General features: G+C 40.1%; 1 protein-coding gene across 5 annotated transcripts; it reads left to right on the forward strand.

Moving 5' to 3' along the window:
• Window positions 1–4,382: 4,382 nt before the first annotated feature.
• Window positions 4,383–22,340, forward strand: IWS1 (interacts with SUPT6H, CTD assembly factor 1). Of its 5 annotated transcripts, none has more exons than XM_082487428.1 (15): window positions 4,383–4,539; window positions 5,160–5,275; window positions 11,492–12,206; window positions 12,800–12,998; window positions 13,242–13,299; window positions 13,645–13,745; window positions 14,508–14,658; window positions 16,222–16,304; window positions 16,592–16,721; window positions 17,908–18,025; window positions 18,802–18,916; window positions 19,118–19,174; window positions 19,367–19,478; window positions 20,073–20,233; window positions 21,935–22,073. In XM_082487428.1, exons 1-14 carry the CDS (start codon window positions 4,506–4,508, stop codon window positions 20,199–20,201), a joined length of 2,118 nt encoding a protein of 705 aa, XP_082343554.1. In that variant the 5' UTR covers window positions 4,383–4,505; the 3' UTR covers window positions 20,202–20,233; window positions 21,935–22,073. The 5 variants fall into 5 exon arrangements, with proteins under 5 accessions (XP_082343554.1, XP_082343555.1, XP_082343552.1 ...); XM_082487429.1 differs by having other exon boundaries at window positions 18,802–18,913; XM_082487426.1 differs by lacking the exon at window positions 20,073–20,233 and having other exon boundaries at window positions 21,935–22,340.
• Window positions 22,341–22,924: the final 584 nt, after the last annotated feature.

The following is a 22,924-nucleotide window of genomic DNA, read 5'->3' on the forward strand; positions in this document are numbered from 1 at the left end:
AGTCTCCTTACCTGAGGTTTTTGTTTAAGTTTTATAGTAGAAATTATGATACAGGTGCAGAAATAGAGCTAAGGCCCTTCAGGGGTCAGAGACTTTTAGAGAGAGGCAGGAAACCACGAGGCAGAGAGGAGAGATTTCTTTAAGTTTCTAACTGCGCAAATAATGCTCATGCAAGGATTTTGCCTCAAATTAGTTCTTTAGCAGACTTTTATTTCTGATATAATAGTTTTTAGAAGAAGTCTATATGCTGTATGTGATTAAAAAAAAATTCAAGTACTGATTTTATTAAATGAAGGTCAAGTATTGGCAAATAAATCAAGGTGCATACCTTTATACTACCAATGCAGATATCTAAACCCAAAGTTTTTTGTGTAGTTAGACTGCAAGGAAAAAAGTGCCATGTGTATTTCTTCAGCAAATGAAAGACACCTGCTGAAATTCCAAACAGAGTGTGTTTTGGGGCAGAGAATCTCATTCTGAAAATATGTAACTTTTTAACAATTGTGACCAAGATGCAGTGAGTGTGATATTTCAGAGAGAATTACAGTACTTCTGTCCTAGTACAGTATATAAACTGTAGGAGATGGAGACACAGGGAAGTCAAGGTAATCTGAAAGAAAAGCACAACTCATTGTATGGCTGAAATACGCATTGGAAGGGAGATGGATTTCCTCTCAAGAGCCAGAAAACATAAGCTGAAGGAGTAGAGACTCGATATACCAAGCGGAAGCAGCCTAGATGCTTTGTAAAGCATATGTACCTAATGAGAGATGAGCAGGTGGCTTGCTAAAGACTTCTTCAGAGAAGTGGCTGTGGGTGAATAGGAGGAGCTCAGGTTTGAGAAATCATGGAGCTATGCAACTGGGGAGAGACAGGAGCTTGCCAGGAGTGAGCAACTCTGGTTGCTGCTGGAGACATAGTTTGGTGAGGGACTGTGCAGGGCACAGACACATTTGTAGACATGATTAGGTGATGAATAGTGCACTGAGAAATGCAGCAAATTAGAATTGGATAATCCCCGGTGAATTTAATCCTGCTGTTGTTCAGAGCAATAGGTCTGTCCGGACAGACATGTGTTAACAAAACTGCCTCTTCCTGACAGCTTCCTAATTAAGAGATTGATGTCAGGATCAAAGGGTTTAATTTGCACATGGCACTACCTCTCACATTTCCTCTCCAGTTAAATCAAAGCGGCCTTGTCATTTCTGCATCACCGAGCCCTAGATGCCAAGCATCATTTTATGTTATAGTTCTTTTTCTGAGGTTTCTGAGGGAAGGTGGATTGCATATAACAATTTGCAATTTAAACTGTTCATTCAGAAGCCCTCCTGTCTACGCTAACCTCCTTCCCTTCCTCTAAGCAGATTTGTAGCTTTAAGTCACTGATGTCTGTTAACTCGGAAAGGCGTACTGCAGGGAGCAAAGCAAACTAAATAAGAAGTACATACCAGTAAAGGATTTCCAAATGCATCCCTTGGTTGTCGTGAGCATTCTGTCCCTCAGGGAAAGGCTTATTTCATTCCAGCCAGTTCATGATGTTGTACAGAGAGGCAGACTCGTGGGGCTCGGGAAACTGTGTCATTACACACCTTCACACACACCAAGTGGGTGCTGCTTACTCTGCTAGCGAGAAGGCAGGTCATTCTTCCCCACTGTGCAATCCCATTATGGTCTGAGTGTCACTCCATCCTTCCTTTTGGGATGCAGCCAAGATGGTATTACAAGAGTATATTACAGGCCAGTAAGTGCCAAGTTCTGGCTCGAGAGGGACAAAGACGTGCACACCAATGTGCATGCTAGTGCACACACACACACACACACACACGTGTTACTTGCAGAATAGCTGTTAGAAGGGATGTCCAGTTATTCAGCATTGCTGGGGTGAGGTTGCAGGTGACACAGGTGCACCCTCTGATGTGCGGCACATGTGGGATGTCACAAGACCAGGCTCGGGGTTAGGAGGTTTCATTTCAAAAAGATGGGAATTTGTAACTCTTAGGAATGAACCTCTATGCCTCCTTCCATGTTCAGTAAATGCAGAAATTCTCTGTTCTCTCATCAATGCAGCCTCAGTGCAGCTGGAATTTGGGACAGTGGCTTGCCACAGCTGCAGAATATGACATATATTTATAAATCATACTCCTGCTTGGAACTTTAGTATGTGATAGACTTCTGTGTTTTCTAGGTGCCTTGGTACAATTTCCAGGTACATTGGTACACATTATTCAGTGTCTTTTTTTTAGTTTCTGTTTCCACTTGTCCATTATTTTTTGTTACATTACTCCTAACTTGTTATTTCCTACCTTAGCGCTTTGTCTGCAGAGAATTTTATTTGTTGTGTTGTAATGAGTCACATTGAAGTTGTTATACTGCCTTCTATTTAGCCAGTTGTAAAAAGCCATTACATTTCTTTACAGAAGTCAAATAAGTGAAACAGCGGGAGCTTCCTATCGCATACTAGCCCGTGTGCCTGCTCCTTCCAGAAAAGATCCAAGTGAAACTACACAGTGCAAAAAGCTAAAGGCAGTAAAAGTCATATAGGAGCAGGAAAAAAGGACACGATACCATTAAGAGTGTGGTCCTGAGGATCATTAAGGGAACTTTAGGGCTATCAGGAAAAGACCTACAGGGCTGTAAACAGGGAGATTCCCTGAGTGTTTTATGTATGCTGCTTTCAGGGGGGAAAAAAAGGGGCTTCTGCATGTTTCCTAAGAATATAGGATTATATTCAAGAAACATGTGACTCCACTGCCAATTTCTCCTTCTAAGCGAAACAATGAAGAAGATGTTGAGTAATGACTCAATTCAGAGAGTTCAGCTGTATTTAGCATGGTATGCTGAACTCCCTGCAGCGCTTGCTGCTGGAGCGTGTTAGTTAATAATGGCTTAACCTCTCTGCCATCCCTTCTAAAGTGCCACTAGCACAGAAGAAATAATGACTGGTTTTGCCCAGAGCTCTCCACTTCCTAAATTTTGACATCCCTGAAAAAGAGTGTGGCACGTAGGATTATAAGAATCACTGTTGTTTAGAAATATCACAAATAAACCTCAACAGTTTTCTCTTTGTCACGCGTTAACCTGTGCCCTTTTAGAGAATGAAGATGTTTTGTGCGCCTCAGAAGAAGAGGAGAGGCAGGTGGTCAGCAGCGTATGCATTTATTAGGCTTTCCATTTTAAAATGACGCATCAACGACGGAAGTCATCCCTAGTAATCCTCTACTGACATATCGTTGGTGTGCCAAATAATTGAATAATGCACCTGCTCAGAGGATAGAGGTTATTAAAAGAGAAGACGACAATTCCTGAAAAAGACATCGACAGCTCTGCCTCAGTGTTTACTCCGGAAAGCAGCAATTACAGGGCAGTTCAGGGCTAACTTTCGGTCGATCCTGAAGGCTAAATCTGGAGGAACCACCCACACATGAACTAGATTGAACCGCAGCTTCTGTGAGGACAGTCAGACCTAAATTTGTTAAGACAACTAGTCCTCAGTTTCCACGACTAGCCTCGGGCCCCGCCTTTGGACAGCAGCACCGTAAAAAGCAAAAAAAGCCTAAAGCAGCACTTGGCTCCCATGGTGGCATCCCGAGCCCCCGCACGTGTGCCTGGCTTTGCTCTGCCGCCCTCTTGTAGAGATTCGCATTGATTCTCGCTCATTTGAGTTGTCGGGAGCAGACACATTCACCTATTAAAGGGGTAAAACCTTTTCTGTTCAAGACAGTAGGTGAAACTTTTGATCTCCCATCCTTTATCAGTACTGGAAGCGTTTTGGGCAGCCAAAGGGAGATGCGGGTTAACTTTCTGGCAATTGTGGGTTTCAGCAATCATCTCACATTTTCTGGGGTTTCGTCTCGTGGAAGCTCCCACATGGCTCACACAAGGAGACATCTTCATTAAAGTAATGACCGTTTTACACTTCTGCACAGCTGTTCATTTCCCACGTTGATGCAAGGGTCCAAAATATCTTTTCTTTTTTTTCTCAAAAGGCTCCTTCGATGTCCCCAGCACGCCAGGTATCAAACTATTTTCTAGAAAAAAAAAAAACAAAAGGCAAAAAAAATGTTTAGGGAGAGGAAAAAATGTTTTATTGTTTGCTGCGGTTAAATCAGGCGCTGCAAGGAAGCAGTGAACAGCCTCCACCCTTCCACCACCGGAGCCTGAACTCACCTTCTCCAAACATTAAACTGCGGGAAAACGCCTTAACGGCGGGGCGGGGCGGGGCGGGGCGGGGCGTTGAGCCCCCTAGCCGTCCCGTCCCTTCCACCCCCCCCGGAAGCCTCGCGAGAGCAGCCGTCTCCAGCGGCGCGCGGGGGAAGGGGGCGGCCGCTCTCAGCGCATGCGCAGCGGCGGCTACCGGCTGTTCGGAGGGGAGGCGCCATTTTGGGCCTGTGTGAGGCGGGCGGCGTCGGGAGGCGGCGGGCCCTAGCGGCGAGCGGTGCGCTGGGGGCTTCGCCTCGCCGCCAGCCCTCGGGGCCTCGGCGGGGAGGCGGGGCCGGCGGCCCGCCATGGAGAGCGAGTACTACGGCGGGGATCAGTCAGGTAGCGGCGCGGAAGAGTTCCCCGCGGGAGGGACGCCCGGGGCGCTGGGCCCTGTGAGGGAGGGTGCTGGACACGGCGGGGATCGCCCTGCCCTGGCCTGTCCGCCCCGTGGCCGCTTGCGGCTCCCGGGGCCCTCCGCGCTCGCCGTTGTGTCACGTAGCGGCGGCGGAGTCGCGCCCGGGGCTCCGCGGAGGGTGCGCGGGCCGGGCCGGGCGCCTCCGCCCCGGCGATAGTCGGCAGCCGTCTCCGCAGGGGTCGGGGGTGGCATCGGCCGGGCCGGGCCGGGCCGGGTCCGCTGCCGTGATCGCAGCACGGCCGTCGCTTTATTATTAGTTCGGTGTTTTGATAGGTGTATCTGTCACTGCTTGCGTGCATGTTTTAAGTAGTTTTGTGGTCTCTTCGAGAGGTGTCTGTGGTGGGTTGATTCTGTTCTACATCTTCGCAGTAGATACCCTCCATTTCTCTGTTTTAGTGCGCTATCAGAACAAGAGATTGGTTGTAGCACTGCCTGGCTCCGTGTTCTGTGAGGGCTCTGTTCACTCCCTGTTCGCTGTCAGTGCTCTTTTAAACGCTGGGAGATATCACTGAGTTTTACTTTTCTTTTCTTAACTTCGGAGCAGATGATGGTGGAGCTACTCCAGTGCAAGACGAACGAGATTCAGGATCTGATGTTGAAGATGAAGGAAATGAGCAGCATTCTGGATCTGAGAATGGAAGTGTAGGGCACCATTCAGAGGTACTACTGGAACTTTGTCTAGATAAAGATTACTGCTCTATTAATTATTTTTATTTATCTATTTTTTTAATTTTTAGAGTCATTGCTCGTTTAACTGACTCTTAGGTGTTTGATTGTTCTTCAGGGTCCCATCGGGCAAAACTTAACTTCCAGAAGGAAGCGTGTCAGATAATCTCTTGACCAATAAGCAGGATAGGGTACTTTTTATGTTTTTTCTTGATTGTTGTAATAGCAGTCACAGCTTTGTACTAGGAGAAGTTTAATATTGTTATACTCAATTGCTAGAAGATAAACTGTCTGGGTTTGAAATTCTAAGGACTGGTTTATGAGGAATTTGGAATTTTACCTCAAATTCTGCACAGTAATGTAAAACCACACATTACGGAGGCATAGATTTCCTTACCAAAGAATAAGTGCTCTTCCATCTTTCCTCTTAGGTGCGAGCATTGACTCTCATGTCTATTTTGTGCTATGTTTTCATCTTGTTGTTTGCAAAGGAGTAGGTCTGCATGTGGAACGGGAGCAGGTTAAGGTTCCTAAATGGGATCTCTTCTTCCTCTGAAGAGGTTCTTCCTTGGAGAAGTTTACATCATGAAAAGGCTGGTAATGCTTTGATCCAGGGTTGTGTTTGGGGGAGAGTCACTTAACTTGTGGATTGACTGTTTTGGTTGTAAAGAGATTCTGGTAAAAGTAAAGGTTCCCTTTAGGTTTCTAGGACAGTTTTGTAGTTAACTTTAATTTTGGGGAATTTTTTGTGGCTTGAAATAGAATTACATCAGGTCTTACTAGGAAGGAATAGTTTTGGCCTGTGAACTTATGTCTTCTGCTAGAAAAATTATGTTATGGAGAACTTTTTGGTACTCATAAAAACTGTAATCAAAGCCATTTCATTCTGTTCTGCATATTTTGTTGCACTTTATGTAAAGATCAGGATTGACTCTGGGTTTCCAGTGGTTATACATTTTAAAAATTGCTTAACATGCATAATGTGATATGCTGTAGCAGGCTGATGTGTCAAACAGCTCAACTTTGCTGTGGTATAACTTGCAATCTTTTTTTTTCTCCATCCCTTTATTGAATTCATACTTCCCTCAGAGTTAGAAAGTAGATGAAGATTTTATATTTTTATAAATGAAAGTTCTTAGCACGTATTTGAATTTGAGTGTAAAGCAGATTTGGATTTTCTTATTTTTTAAAAGGTCTTGATATTGGCAGGGGGGATGGAACTTTAAGGTCCCTTCCAACTCTAATGATTCTATGATTCTGTGATATTTACAATGGAAGAAATTGTTCTGGTGCAAGGCAGCATCTCTTACTGTGACAATCAGGATTTCGGTGTGGGGGAGAATGTGTTTCAGCATGGGAGAGTCTTTCAAAGGGATTTAGTACTTCTGTTTTGATGAAAAAAAAAAATAGGGTGATGAGTGCATCGAGACTCATGTTGCTGCTACAATAATAAGCTTTTTCTGCTGTGTGCGGAAACTTGGCCATTTGTTCTTACTCTATACTTCTGTGGGATTTTAATTTTACTCACTGTGGCAAAGTAGTTGGAAATCTGGCCTAAAGAACAGGTAGTTGACTATTACTTAGGTCCTAGTACTTTCTGGTTATTTAAATGTGAAAGACACACTGAAGATCTATTATCATTGTTAACTAATCCTCTTCATGTGTCTGCATTATTTTAAGGGCTTTGTTCTGTGATGGCTGTTGAATATTCCTCTGTCATTAAAACAAACCCAAAGCACAAAACCCACAACCGAACTAAAACACCTTTCTGTCCAGTAGTAAATGGAACCTTCAAGCTTTAGTGCTTTATTTGATTCAGTTCAAATCATAAACATTTGAGTATTTTGTTTTGTTATGAGGTCTTACATTTTTAGACCTCCCTACATAAAATTCAAAATGCAACTCAAAATGCAATGATGTGGAACAGCTGTCTCTGAAAGGAGTAGCTTTCAGTGATTCATCATATTATTTACCTGAAATATTCTCTCATCCTCTTATTTCCTTCATCTTTAGGAATAGGTGGGAATGACACTCAAAGGTAATAAAACCTTTGAGACAGCCTAATCAGTTAAGTCCGTTTAATTACTATTTCGTCTCTAATTTAGAACACAGATGTAAAGAATTGAAGTTTTAAACTTTCAAACTTTTTTTTTCAGGTTCTTAACTTAAAAGAAAAGGGGAAGCCTGAGGAATTACTTATGTAGGTCTCAGGTATGTGGGTTTTTCTTTTCCACAATTCTTTTCTGGCTTTCCTTCCCCCAATCCCACTTTATCTATAAATGTTTTCCTTGATGTCCTTACTGATTCTGCTTTAGACAAATAGAATTAGATAACACATAGTTTTAGTACAGTAATGAATATGGAATCATGTTTACAGTGTTTGTACAAGTCAGGCTCATATGGAAATCTTCAATAACTTAGACTCTTACGCTTTCACCAAGTTGCTGCTGTCTTCATGAATTAAGTTATGGTTTGACTGTGACTGTTAACAAACATATACAAATACCTTAAAATTCTGAAAAAAAGAAACTTGCTGATCTGCTTATGATGGTTACGTGTGCCTCAGTTTAACAGTTGTCATTCATGAGAATGTAGTGGATGGGTCAATTTTGTTGAACTTACTACATTATCAAAGTAGTACCTCTTAAAAGTGGCTGTATGTTGATCCAATAAACTACTTGCTAACTGAAATTTTTATGTAGAAGGATAACACTGTAAATTTGATTTTGATGTATTCCTTATTTTATACTGTACTAAAGCCTCATGTTATAGAATTCTTTCAGTTAAAAAAAAATAAGGACATCTCAATTAAAATGTTTATAGATAAAGAGGAGGAAGAAAAGAAAGCAAAGGAATTAGAGAAAAATGCGGTAGCAAGTACCTGAGACCTACTTGTTTTTGAGGATGTCTGATCTTGTATTTTAAGTAAATATTTGGAAAAGGAACTCCAAAATTGAATACTTGATTTCATTGAAAACATCTTTTTGGAGACAAGCTAGTTGAAGGAAAAAACAAAAAAACAAACAAAAAAACCCCAAACAAACAAACAAACAAACAAAAAAAAAAACAACCCAAAAAAACCCCAAAGGCGAGGGCAGAGGGAGACTATCCTAGAGGGTTTAGTCATCTTGCTGTGAAGTTGCATCCACTTCTTGTATCAAGTATATTCCAAAACATACACGGATTCATTAATTGTATTCAGAAGACCTTTGCGCTGATGGCTGTGGACGGGGCCTGTCCTGTGTAGGCTCTGAGCGAGTCAGCTCTGCTTTGGAAGATGCTCAGTTACATTAATGTGCTGAGTCTGAGGTAGTGCATGTCATCTCTCTGCTGGGTTTACTGACTTGACGTATATAACTGTGCTTTTAGAGTTAGCGCTGGTTGAGCTTTTCCAGACTCTGGACTAGTGCAGATGGTGCCTGTCTGCCCAGTCTGTGTAGGGGCACCTGTATTATCTAGGTGGTTCCTCTGTAGGTGAATATATCACAGTAGAGATCAGCGGCTGTAACCACTGGCATTCTGTGGTACAGAGCACTGTACAATCACAGTGTGAGCTAATTAGGATGCATGTCTGCTTTCAATCCTCAAATATCTTCATTATCAAAAGTGATTGTCAGTTTGCAGTAACAGATTAGAGATTCAAGATACTGTAAAGCACTTCAGTAATAATGCTGTGTAATTATAATGACTTCTTACCACGTATTTTGCATAGAAAGTTCCTTGTAATTTAGTAATATATTCCAAATAGGTGGATATATAACCTGCAGCCACACTTCTGACCTTAGAAACATTTAAGAATCATTATGGATTCAGTTAGCTTTTAGTTTTGTTTACTTGTTCACCAAACACTTTCTAGACTGGCAGTCTGGAAGGTGACAAGCCTAATAGTTTAAACAGGAGTATTTGTATTGTTTCCCTTGGTTTTGTTTAGCAAAATCCCTTAGTGCTCCTGACATAATTACACTACCTTTTCAGCATTAGTCATCTGAAATCAAGAGAATATAGACAAACCCACCAAAAATTAAATGGTAGGAAAAAGGATTAAAGAATTTATATTGTTATAACCATCAGTTTGAGCATAGATGTCTGGATTTCAATGACCTTACCTGTAACACTGCTGTAAAATCTGCGTTTCTAGTTCTGTTTGCAGCTGCAGCTTTCTTTAATCTTAAATAATACAGTCAGAGAAAATACATCACGTACACATGTTGTTAGTTTATGTGGGAGATACTGGGCAGGAGAGGGCAATCAAATTTTTTTTTTGTAAGAAAAAAAAAAGTAAGAAAAAAACCCCAACCTGTAAGAAGCTGAGAGCATTTGAGCATGCATATGGTCTTCCTCAGCTGTGCATCCTCAATTTTGTAACTTCACGTTACAGGATTCTTTAAGATTCTGTAATCTTCATGTTTCATTCTTTAAAATTCCAAGTTCAGGTTTTAATAGAACCATGTTTCCTTTCTCTAAGGAGAAATGAGAAATACTGAATAATACCACCGGCATGATTCAAAAGACTAGCATCACTGTAGAGACAGGGACAAGCAGTAGAAAGAAAATTACTCTCAGATTATCACAGCAGCTGTTTTGTAGCTAGTATCAAGTAACACAGAAATAGTGAAGTTGTATTTGAAGCGCATGTTTTAAAATTATGTAGTCACAATTTTTTTTTTTCTGTTGTGCAGTAACTTTCTATTAGCAATTCTGCAGTAATTTAGAAGTTATTGTTTTATCAAGTGCTAGCCAAGGGAATAAATGTGTAAGGTCCAAAATCTTAAAAAGCAATGTTATTTACCACTTATATAATTCTGGAGGGAGTCATTCCTAAGAGCAATTAAAATTAATTTTATTTAAAATTCCTTCTTAGTCATACGTTTTAAAGATTAATAGTATTGTGTGTTGTAGGTGTAGGATAGATACACCTGCATTATTTTGTGTGGCTCTGAATGTGGGAGTAGAATGACTATAGAAAATAAAAATAGATATGTCTGTCTTTCCAAGGAAATTAAATGGCTGACAAAAAAAAAATCTGGAAGCTTCAGGACATATAGGTGTTAACGTATCTCCTAGGACAATAAATACTAAGTTTGCAAATATATTAGTGGAAGGAGTCTATAGCTGTGACAAAATCACCCCTGAGGAAAGCCTGGCTGAAGAGTGGAGTTGAGTGTGTAGAAGAGAAGGTCCTTTTACAGTATTGTTATTTTCAGCTGAGAATGGGGTTGTTGTGACAGTGACTGAGAAAGGTGTACTGAGTTAATGAAATGAGTGTTCAAGAGTCTAATGTTATTTTCTCAGGTAAATGCAGTTGAGATTTTTTTTCCCAAAATAGAAATTTGATGTTGTAGGAAAGATAAAACAAGATGTTGCCAGTAATGATATTGACAGGTGGCTTGTGAAAGATTTTTCCAAAAATTGAGCATGTGGCTCAGTATTTTTTGCCAAGTAGAAAAAGACATAAAGGATTGTATTTCACTTCTAAAGTTTAAAGATTGCTGTGTTTGTGCATAGGTTACCTTAGGCATGGGAGCTATCGGCTTAGGGGAGAGAAGCGTTGAAGTTGTTCTTGTATTCTTACATATTGAAACACAGAAGTTGTTAACAATAGTACTCTGAAAGGTCTGACTAAAACTTTATTCCTGTTTTTTGGTAGGCATTGGTCTTTATGTGTTCTTAAATAAGTTTTCTTGGCAAAGAAGGAAAGGGCACAAGCTCTTTTGAGCTTCACTTGGAAAGTAATGTATGTACAGTTTCAGTAAAATACATTTCATACAAAAAACATATGTTTCAGCTCTTAAGAAAAAGAAAATTACAAGTGTGAGATACTGTTTCTTGCCTTATTACTGGGGATTTGGACTAAACCACTTTGAAGGCCTGACTTTTTCAAATAAAACCACTAAGCATTTATCCTCGAGGAACTGGACCCTTCTTAGATATGTTAATTTGAGTGGTTTTTAAGTTCTGTTACCATTTCCAAAATATGATTGAGCTGTGGGATGGACAGATTTCCATTGATCTCTTCATATTTTATTGATCTGAAGTATTTGATAGTCCTTTGATGCAAATAGTATAATAATTATTTCTTTATAGAAAATATTTGTTTGCAGTACCTTGGGTAATCAAATTGGAGGAAGGACAAGCAAAAATTCAGGAAGTTTTTTGTTTATTTTTTTAGGGTTTTCTTCTTAGTTGCCTGAGATTATTTTTCTCTTTCAGAATGAACACAGTGATGGAGAAGATGATGGGCAAATGAGAGAGTCTCATATGACAGACTCTGAAAATGAAGATATCCCAAGGCAAAAAGACAGTGACTCAGATAATGAGGAGCCTGCAAATCACAATGTAAGTGATTCAGACAATGAAGCAGCTCGTGGAAGGAAAGACAGTGATTCTGATACTGAGGACCGTCCAAATCGGCATTTAAGTGACTCTGAAAATGAAGATGCCTTAAATCATCGAGCAAGTGACTCTGAAAATGGAGAGCCCCACAGGGATCACAGTAGTGATTTTGAAAATGAGGAATCGCACAAGCAGCCGGCCAGTGACTCGGAGAGTGAGGAGCTCCAAAAGCAGCCAGCCAGCGACTCGGAGAGCGAGGAGCTCCAAAAGCAGCCAGCTAGCGACTCAGAGAGTGAGGAACTCCGCAAACAGCCGGCAAGTGACTCGGAAAGCGAGGATGTTTCCAGACACAAACAAGAAATAGAGTCTGAGGATAGTGACGGGGAGGACAGGAAGGAGGAGGTGCAGAATGATTCTCATCATTCAGATAATGAACACATAAGGGAAGGATTTCAGGGCTCTGACAGTGAAGAGGAAGCTCCTAAGAGACGAAAAATATCAGACAGTGATGAAGAAGAGAAAGAGGAGGAGAAGACAGTGAAGAGGAAAACAGCTATCCTTTCTGACAGTGAGGATGACAATGAGAAAACACGTAAGGAACTATAGTCTGAAAATAAAAATGTGATATGGCAAGCAGTAGTGTTAGAGTTAAATCATTGGTTTTGTGTGAAGAAAGCATCTAAGATAAATACAAAACCATAAAGCAAATTTGTATAAAGAGCACAACTGCGTTTGTAGAGGCTATTTTTCTACGTACATTTCTGTGTGAACGTATATACTTTTGAGTAATAAATAGGTCTAATAGAAGTAAAAGGGAAGGCTACTGCAGTGATCTTGCTTTATGCTGTCATGTTGTCATGTCAATTATTCCTGTTAGTCATTTCTCTACTTTGTTGTTATTTCTGTAGTCAATTTTCCTCCATTTTTCTCATGTACAGGGGGTGAGAGTCAGTTTTGAAATTACAAGTTTTTATGGATAGGTGTAGTGTATGGAAACTTTAGTTATTGATTGAATAAAATAGATTTTAGAATTGATGTGTTTTTTAAGAAATGGCAGTGATTTTGTGTAGGAAGGCTAGTCAGCTTCCATCTTGTCCAAATCAAATTTGAGAGAATAGTTTGTTGAGAGTACAAGTTGTTAGCTCTGTTACTAGGACATGTAGTAATGCTCTTTTCTGTTGGCAGCTGCAAAAAAAGTACGAATTCTTTCTGATGCTGAAGAATCAGATAGTGATGCTGCTTCAGAGAAGTCTGAGAAAAGGAAGAAAAATATTGTATCAGATAGTGAGGAAGAAGAAGAAGAAGAAAGAAAAGAGAATGCTGGGAAGAAAAAAGAAGAGAAAGATCTGTTTGGCAGTGACAGTGAATCCGGAAATGAACAAGAGTAAGTGCTTCTGGGAATATGAATTCCTTCAGGGTTGCCGATAGTATGACTGATTGCGAGTGGAGAAGGGATGAATCCCAACCAGAGAATGATTGTCCACCTTCATTGGTGGTGTGAAGAAGGTCAGTAGTAGACGACAGAATGAAAGGTGGATCTCCACACAGTCAATAGAAAATGCAAAATCATTAGAAAATGCACTTCTCACTGTTGCAGTCTAGATAAACGTTACTGTTACCTTCACAGGAACCTGATTGCAGATATATTTGGAGAATCTGGTGATGAGGAAGAAGAGGAATTTACAGTAAGTGTTATTGTCTATGTCTCTTATTCACTTGCTAGATCTGATCTTCATGGGAAGGTACTCCAGAATGACTCTTTAGGTTTGAACTCATTCAAGGATATGCTGTATTGGGGAAGCTTTATATTTGCTGGGCTTACTGAGATAGTCTTTGGGTTAAGTAACATTTACGGCTCTTCTGTTGAGAGAGTTACTGGTGTGAAGGTCACAGATGGAACTAGGAAGCCTTTGTTCCTCTTGTAGATCCTCTGCAGACTTATCTGAAGCTTTTACAGTTTCAGTGTCAGGTGCCTGAGTAGATGCTTAATCTTAATTCATACACTGATTTGCACTGTCTTTACCCATCAGGGTTTTAACCAGGAAGATTTGGATGAAGAGAAAGGTGATGCAGACATGAAGGAGACAGCAGATGAATCGGATTCTGATGATAACATCAAAAGAGGGAAGCAGTAAGTCAGGTGTTACGTACTCCTTTGTTAATAGCAAATGCAAGATTTTAGTGACAGATCTCCTCCAAAGACTGAATAGACTTCTTCGTTTATAAAGGCATGGGACTATGTTTCTGCAGAAAGTTTGTTCTCATAAACTGTGACAGAAGGTCCTCTCTCAGCTTGTACAGTTCAGTCACTTGGCAGTCTATAGCAGATTATATGTGCTGCTTCAAAGAATAGTATTTCATGGTTTGCAACAAAACAAAAAAAAATTTCATGGTTTGCAACAATTAACATCTAAGCAAACAAACATCTAACTCTAAGCAATTCAGCATTGGAGTCACAGGTGTGTTTCTCTGCTGGTAAGGGACATGCCATCAGCATGTCTCCTGAAGAAGAAAGAAGAAGAAAACTTCTGTCTGCTCCAGTAGCATCAGAGCAGTGTATTGCAGGTACAGGAAAGCTAAGTCCTTGCCAGCTTCAGTGACAGCTTTAGCATGTTTTAAACCCTGTATATTACATGTGTGTGTGTTGTTAGCTATTTCAGCAAGGTCTTGTAGACTTCTAAGGGCATTTCAGAGCCACTGAAGCCTTTTACTAGTTCCCCAGTTTGTATACTGAGGGTAACTAATTATTTTATGGGGACATTGAGACATAATGCTTGTTGCTTATTGGCGAATTTTTGAAAGGTTATGCTGCAGAAATACAAAATCATTTCCTCGAAAGACCGTAAGATGGACCCTCTTCTGACCGTTGGCAAACTCTCTTCTTGCATTTCAGTATGGACTTCATGTCAGATTTTGACATGATGCTGCAACGAAAGAAGAGTATGAGTGGCAAACGTAGGCGAAACCGTGATGGTGGAACTTTTATTAGTGATGCAGATGACGTGGTCAGTGCTATGATTGTGAAGATGAATGAAGCTGCTGAGGTGAGTTTTCTAGGCTCCACAGCCTGGTTCCATTCTATGGGAAAATCTTGTGATCAGTAAAATACAGAAGTCTGGCTAGTACTCAGGAGGAGCAATCTGTACACTATGGAAAGCTTCAAATATCTAAATAACTGTTTTAAATGTTACTCTACTATTCTGAGTTAAAAACATTTCTTCTGTTAAAATTTGGAGAAAATGTTTATTCATTTTAAAGATTAAAATTAGTTGACCTGGTAAACCTTGATCAGCTGAGATCACCTGTCCTATAAAAAGGGATAAATACATGTTCTATAAAATATATAAATCAGTATATGAAACACTGAGAAAGCGACTATGTTTTAATTTCATCATACAGTTACTAGCATATGTAGTACTTCAGTGTTTGTTCCTGAGAAGAACCTTTTTCTAAACTTTTTGAATGACAATACTGTCGTATAAATGATGGTAGAGCAACAGAATTATGGGAAGTTCTTTTGGCAGACTGCCTTTTTCAAGGAGTCATGTTTAATACATTACTGTGCACAGTTTATTGGGGTCTTGTCTTTTGTCAGGTATCTTGTGTTGTGATTGTAGTTTTGTTGCAGTAGCAATCAAATTAATTAACAGGACTGCAAAACTCATTATAAGCATTTGGGAGGGAACGTACAGGGAACTTTAGATAGAGAAATCTTACAAATAACACTAAAGAATCTTCCTGAGAACAAGAATGATAATGTGTTTGGGGAGGAAGGGCTGAGCGAGATAGTGATCTGAGAGACAACTGAGACTTTCCTGGTCTTTGAGATGATTGCCAGATGTTTCAAATGAAGCCATAAAGTTTGAAATACTGAAGAGAAGGAAGAGCTGATCTCCAGCACTGTGGTGTCTTAAGTTCTCTTATTACGTGCCTGTCAAATGGTTCTGGGGCATGAAGAGGGGCAGAAGGGCATTAGAAGAATCTCTCCCTTGCAAGAAAAAAAACATTGTGCAGAAAGAGCCTTCAGTGGGTTAAGATGAGTGGAAAGGAATTACCATGTTATGGCCTTGGATGATAGTCACTTTGAAACCCAGACTTTGTTTTAGCACATGATACACATTTATATGCTCGCACATGACTTCATCCTAAAGTTTGAGGTTATCCAGTTACATTCTTAGGTGAAAGGAATATCCATATTCTCACTACTTATTTTTTTTGGTTATCTGTTTTTCTGTTGTGCAGGTGAGATTTTACTAACAAAGTTGCTTGGTTAGCTATGCATAGCTAGCCTGGAGGTCTCTGCAGATCTCCAGTTCGTTGCAGTATACCGTAATCATGAAGTAGAAAAACATGTAATTCTAGGGGGAATCTCCTAATGTGATGCTTTTAAGGAAGATGTTGGCTAAGGTGGGGGAATCCTTTCTTAAGGGAATTCATTATACAATGTGTTTTGGGGCTGTAAGAAGATAGAGCAGGGTACAAACTTAGTGTCATCCTGCCAAAGACGCACTTCTTGTTTGATAGACTAACCTTTTCCTATAAATGTTGTAAGGGATGAGAGCTGCTGATTTCTTTTGATTAATTTGCACTTCTTCAACTCCCTACAGGAGGATCGACAGCTGAATACACAAAAGAAACCAGCACTGAAGAAATTAACTTTGCTACCAACTGTAGTTATGCATCTTAAAAAGTGAGTTGTCATTGTCCCAGTTAATTATCATCTTGGGGAATATTGGGAATTTGGTAGATTTCATAGAGTGACATTACAGTTTCGCTGAGTATGCAGTGAAACACTTCTGTTTCTTCCAAGTAAATGCTGGAGCTAGGTCCCCTCAAAAACCTAGAATTCTACCTGATTTTACCCGTTAATTTATAGGAGACAAACTCAAATGCACTATTGTGCTGAAGAAACATCACATCTTAGGATTTTGATGTATTAAATGATGTTGTGGCTTACTTTTACTTTAAACTTTCTAGGCAGGACCTCAAAGAAACTTTCATCGATAGTGGTGTTATGTCTGCCATCAAAGAGTGGCTTTCTCCTCTTCCAGACCGAAGTCTGCCGGCGCTAAAGATACGAGAGGAGCTTCTGAAGATCCTGCAAGAGGTTTGAAACTGACTTTTAACCATATTTGATTTGTGGCTTCTCCATGGTTTTACCATCATGTGCTTTAGGGAAATGTTTGGTGATAAACGTACTGTAGACTGCTACCAATGGGCCATGCAGTGGAATACAGAAGGAAACAAACTGCAAAATAGATGGGTTTGTTTAAAAGTTGCATCATTTTAATGAGTCTTTCTTTGTTGATACACTGTCTAGCTGAACAAAATTTGTCTAGGGAACTTCAGGCACTCAATTGTTGTTACAAAAATTTTGCCCATGTTCACAACAAAGCAAATAGCTCTGCTAGCGGCAGGCCAGAAGGCATTTCTGAGTCTCAAGTGAACTACACACATGAAGTTCTGTACCCTCTGTCAGGGAGCTGTGTGCTATCGCATTTCTATATTCTTGATAAATCTGAACTGCTTAGTCACTTAGCATCCATCGTTCTCAGTGGCTCATACACTGTTATTGGTCACGTTAATGTCTTTGCCATATTCATAAAATAAGCATGGCATAGTCTTGACAGTAAAGTAGAAGTGCAGTTTTTCTTGCAGCACTGCTAGCTGGCTTTATTTGACTGAAGCTCTAGAAATATTTCTCCTTGCTAAGAATTTGCAAGAGTTCTGTCTGAATTTAGATTATTTGGCCTTGCCTGCCTGTTTCAGGTTGATGTGCAAAGTGTGCAGTTCCCTGTTGGACGAGCTGTTCGTTTATTGGTTTAGTGAAGTCACTTGCTGTGTATCCCTCAGTTTTTCTCTCTGGTGGTCCGTTCTCTCTTCTGGCCTATTAAAGTGTGCGGTGCACCGGGAAGCCCATCATACTCAGTGTAGACTTTTAGTGTTTGTAGCTAAGCTGATTACTTGAATATTTTTGCCACGTAAGTTTTTATCTTTATAAAATGAATGCTTTGAAGGCAGTAACTCAATTCTTGGGTTATATAAGCAAAAGACCATTTGGAATAAATAGTTCTGGAAACTTAATTTTGTGTATAAAACCCAAGGATATTAAGGCAAATTTCTAGATTTTGGTGCTTGATACTTTAACCAATTCCTAGTGGGACAGTGAAAAATACTAATTTTTTTCAAGCTTATTGTGAAGGTGGCTTTTGGTCTTCTTGCAAAGTTCAATAACACCATTAATGTTCAGACACCATTTCTTGCTGTTTTATGACTTTTCCTTTATCCTGCAGCTGCCCAGTGTGAGCCAAGAGACCCTGAAGCACAGTGGCATCGGACGAGCTGTGATGTACCTCTACAAACACCCCAAAGAGTCGAGACCTAACAAGGATATGGCAGGGAAGCTAATCAGTATGTAAACCTCCCTTCGCCTTGTGTCAGTGAGAGTTCACTGAAAATTTAATTTCTGCATCAGTCTTTCTGTTGCATGTTTTTTGCTATTGTCTGTAGTAGAATTAATTCTGCAAAGTCAGAATCTCACTAACCCATTTCAGTGCTTTGTTTGCGGAGCTCTTAACAAATGCTGATACATTAATTTCTGCATGCACATTTTTCTGTTTCTTTCATTCTTGTTCTAAACCAGAGGATGGCATTTATTTTGCTAGACTTTCTTGTCTAGTTGTCCAGACCTCATGTATATGCTACTAAGTCAGGAAGGTGCTGCCAGAAGACTGTTTGTTCCATGGACTTTAGACAGATCTTGGATGACTAAAAGTTTACTACTTAGACAGCTGTAGTCTTACGTGTAGTGCATTCCATCCTGAATGACTGTAAACTGATTATAAACTTGTTCTGTTCTTCAGGAACTATTTTGCGTGTTTCTAAAATAATACTCACTTTGGTATGCAGGAGTTCCTGACACTAAGTATTCTAAGAGCTGAGAGAGATTCTAAAAGAGCAGGCAACAGCACTAAAGAGACTTCATGGATGAAAGCTCTCTTTTAGTCTCCACAAGGCTGGATTTTGCCTTGAAATGTTAAGAGCTCAAAAATCATTTGTTTGGGTTAAAGGAAGCATAAAAACTTGCCATAAACTTTGAAAGCTGTATTTGTTCACCAGAATGGTTTGGAGATACACTTCAGAGGCCTAGTGTTCATTAACCAATATTTTAAAATTTTTTTTAATAGATGAATGGTCTCGACCCATCTTTGGCCTTACCTCAAATTACAAAGGCATGACAAGAGAAGAGAGGGAACAGAGAGATTTGGAACAGATGCCTCAGCGAAGGAGACTGAGCAGGTAGGAGTAGCATGCAGAAACATGAAATCCTTCTTTCTTTCTAAGACTCCATTGAGGAGAAACAAAGTGGTGTGTAAATATTAAGGGAAATAAAAGGATAATAAGTTATGACTTCTCTCTTTTCTTTTACCACACTTGACTGTCTTTTAAAAGTACTGTCTTTTTCTGTGTATAGATGCCTATACAATTTCATTTTTCTTGCAGCTCTGGCGGTCAGACTCCCCGCAGGGACCTGGAGAAAGTGTTAACTGGGGAGGAAAAGTAGGTTGGATTTTTTTTTTTTAATTTTTATTAGAAAAAAGTATTTTAATGGTACTAACAATATTACAGGGGGGTTTTGAGGTTTTAGAAGCAACGGTTATGCAGTGTGTTTCACAGGTAGAACACGCTATATTGCTTGTAGTTCTTTCTGTATAGGATTTGTCTCTAAGAGTCACATCTCTTTTTCTGCAGGGCTCTTAGACCCGGAGACCCTGGGTTCTGTGCCCGTGCGAGGGTGCCAATGCCCTCTAACAAGGACTATGTGGTCAGGCCGAAGTGGAATGTGGAGATGGAGTCTTCCAGGGTAAGCACTGTGGTGTGGGGATGGCTTAGTGACTCTGCCTAAGCTGCCTCTGATTAAGCCTGGGAATGTGTCACATTACTGCAGTCGTTACTGCACAATAGGGTGGTTCTTCTAAGTGTCTCTTCTAATTTGAGTAGATACTAAGTTCTGCTATCAAGTGGGCTGTTTTAAGCTCATCAAATACTCTCACTCAGGTATTGTTTCTTCTCTTACCAAAAAGAGATTTTCATGTTAATGCTTCTAGAGTTTCTCTGAAGGATAAGAATCTGATTACAGGCCTCTTATTTTAGAGTGTTTTGAACTAAAGTGCTGCAATTCAATAAGCGTGTCGCTGATATTTTTATACCTCTCCCAGATTTTGTATCATGTTCTTCTGATAATATTCCCATTTGGGAAAACTTGAAGGTTTTGGTAAATATTAACAGTTCCAATAGAGGCCTTTGCCTTGCTTTGTTTGGTTCATCCATCTACCTTGTACAATTTACTTAAAAAGCAGAATAGGTGGTGGAACACATGTAAATGGAAGAAGTAATAATTACTGTGCTTTCTGCTGTTATCTCTCCTTCTGTGCATTAATTGAGATATTGTTTCTAGCCCGGGACTATTAAGAGAGGTATTAGTCGCTTGGAAAAACACAAGAGACGGTTTGCTGAACAGAAACGACTCAGCAAAGTACATCGGGCCATCAAGTTCAGCATTGAAGGCAACAGGATGCCCCTGTAGCCATGATACTCTGCCTTCCCCAAGTTTGCGAGGTATCCCTCAAGGGAGGTGTGACCAGTGCATGTGCTTCAGCTGTCGGCAGTTTGCACATACAGGAAAGGAGTGTGTACACCCTAACTTAAACTTGGAAAACTCTCCTCGTATTCTCTCATGTCTGTACTGTGACCTAAAAGGGAACTTGTACAGGAAAAAATAGGCTGTAGCACATAACATCTGCCACGATACCTGCCTCGACAGCTTTAGGGTATGAAGGTATTAAATGAAAATACCTGTACTCAAAAATAGCTTTGCACCACCTATGGTTTTGAATGCTGTTCCGACTTAATTAGGTTCTCCAGGTTTACCTGAACTGACACACAGGAGTTCTTAGCCCTCGGTATAAGACCTTATGTCACTGGATACTAATATCTATGGCTGATGTTTTACTGGTACAAAGTAAGGTATTCTTCACACCTACTTTTTCAAGAAGTTGAGTGATGTGAGACTTAACGGGGGTGGTTGACGGGAGGCAAAGAATGAGACCTCTGTGGACTACTGGGAGAAGAATCCCCCACTGTGAATGCAGGGTGGAGGGAGATCAGTCAATGACATCCATCAATGTGGGCAATGTTTTGACAATTTCTAGTCTTCATTTCAGTTCTGTGAGCAGGGTTGCCACAAACTAATAGTGATAGGAAGAGCCTAGCACAAATGGTAGATAACTGTTGAGTTTGAACTTCATATTTATTTGTTTAAAAAAATATTTTTTTAAAAATCACTGTGAAATTCCAGACATAATTTCAATGACTAGTGAATAGCTTTATGAATAAAGTTTATTTAAAATCAGTGTGACAGGAGCGCCTTCCTCAGTGATGGGAACGAGAGGTTCAGTTTCTAATAGATGTTTTTTGTCAGATATTAAACAGCATGTTCTGGATACCTCCGTTTCTCCCAGACTTTAAAGGTGTGAAGTTCCCGTAATTTACTGTTTCTGTTCTTTATAGTTAGAGCAAATTGCGTTCTCGGAAGTAATGGCTATGGATTGGAAGGTCCTTGCTGTTTTTCTTTTCAGTGGCGTTTCTTTTCTGAATCACTGTATTTTATCTGTGAAAAATAACTGCTGTGTCGTCTCAGTTTTCAATTTACAGTTAAAATACAGAGATGAAATGCAGTAACTCCTCTAATAACTTGTATGGTCAGCTTAGGCATTTCTTTTGCTTCCCCCTACACCTCCTTTCCCCCTCCCCCCAATAATCTCTTGCTTTATAAGTAACCTTTAAAATAAATTGCTGTTCGGAATTGGATCTGTCAACTCAATCCACCTCAGTTACTTCGTATTTGTATCTAAAAATCTTCCCCCGCAGGAAGCCTCTATGTGTGACACCGTAGAGCAGTGTATTGCTGACACTAAACAGCCGATATAGATACAAAACTATTCCAAACTGTATATTCAGCCAGTGTGTGAACAACTAACGTGGTTATTAATCCCTGTAATGTGAAAGCTTTACTGTGTGGTGTTTGTGAGCGTGACTACCTCCATATATGCAATGCGTGTATCGAGGGAACCATTTTATCCACTTTGTGGGGAGAGAATATGAGCACGTGTGCGCATACGTACACACACACACCCCCCACCTGGAACCAGTTGCTTCATCACCTCCCTTTTGCAGGTTTAACCTTGCATGCATTGCTTTTCTTAAACCTCTGGGACGTCTGCTTTTTTTCAGTGGTAATTATTAGTTTTATTTTTTAAGTTCCAGGGGACCTCTAAGAAAGGGGTGAGTCGACTGGACAAACAGATGCGGAAATTCACAGATATCAGGAAAAAAAGCAGATCAGCCCATGCAGTGAAAATCAGCATTGAGGGCAATAAGATGCCATTGTGACCCTTCACAGAATACCCCATGATCTCTGCTGTAAGACAATATACCCATAGACTCTTGGGAGACCTTTAAATTTTTTAACAACTTGTTTGGGTTTTTTTAGTGAATCTTTAAATTGTTGGTTCAGGTTCTGGTATAAGATGTTGTCTGAGGACTGTGAATATGGGAACTTCTTTCTCCTGATTGTATTTAAATTTGCTCTATTGTGTCCTTTGTACAGATCACTTATTTGTTGTATTGCAATACTTTAGACAATAAAACATCTTCTGTTTTTTTGGGGGGCTGTCTGTTGATTGCTTAAGAGACTGTATGTGTGGACCACTTGGTATGTTGAAAAGCTGCCGATTGTTAATTTTCTGTTTACTATTGTCCATTTCCTCTTTATTCAGTGCTTTTTTCATATTAATCAGTTCTGTCTTTGGAGATCTACATATATTGGTTTTCATAAGAAATACTATCTTCTGTTTGAAGGATTTAATTTTTTGTGAAAGCAGGACGGAAAGTTCAAGAGAAGACCAGCAGGCTGACCACTAGAAATTCCAGCAGCTCCCAGCAAGTGCTTGACGTCAGACAGACAGCAGTATTTCACGTCTGCTGATCCTCCATGTGAACGGCAGAGCCTTCAAGGGTGGCTGCTATGGGAGAGCAGAGGGCTGCAGCTGATGGGTTTTTCTGTGGTGTGTGATAGATCATTTTTAAAGTAATCCGGACTTTGGAATCAAGGTTAGCACGACTGCTCAGGAAGACTGAATATCAGATTCTGGGCGCTTCCTTTTTGGGTGCTCTATGCAGCACTTAGGGCTGATACTTCTGTGACTTTTTTTGTAGAGTTGAAAACCATGTGATTTTTTTTTTTTTCTT

The sequence above is a fragment of the Vanellus vanellus genome, assembly GCF_965231255.1.
Source record: "Vanellus vanellus genome assembly, chromosome: 8".
NCBI lineage: Eukaryota > Metazoa > Chordata > Aves > Charadriiformes > Charadriidae > Vanellus > Vanellus vanellus.

Bases quoted from the DNA above. Each gene is read 5' to 3' on its own strand.
- IWS1 (XM_082487426.1), top strand. From the start codon at position 4,506: ATGGAGAGCGAGTACTACGGCGGGGATCAGTCAG. The intron at 16,722-17,907 runs GTTTGAAACTGA...TTTATCCTGCAG, and splicing joins TTCTGAAGATCCTGCAAGAG to CTGCCCAGTGTGAGCCAAGA. The intron at 18,026-18,801 runs GTATGTAAACCT...TTTTTTTAATAG, and splicing joins TATGGCAGGGAAGCTAATCA to ATGAATGGTCTCGACCCATC.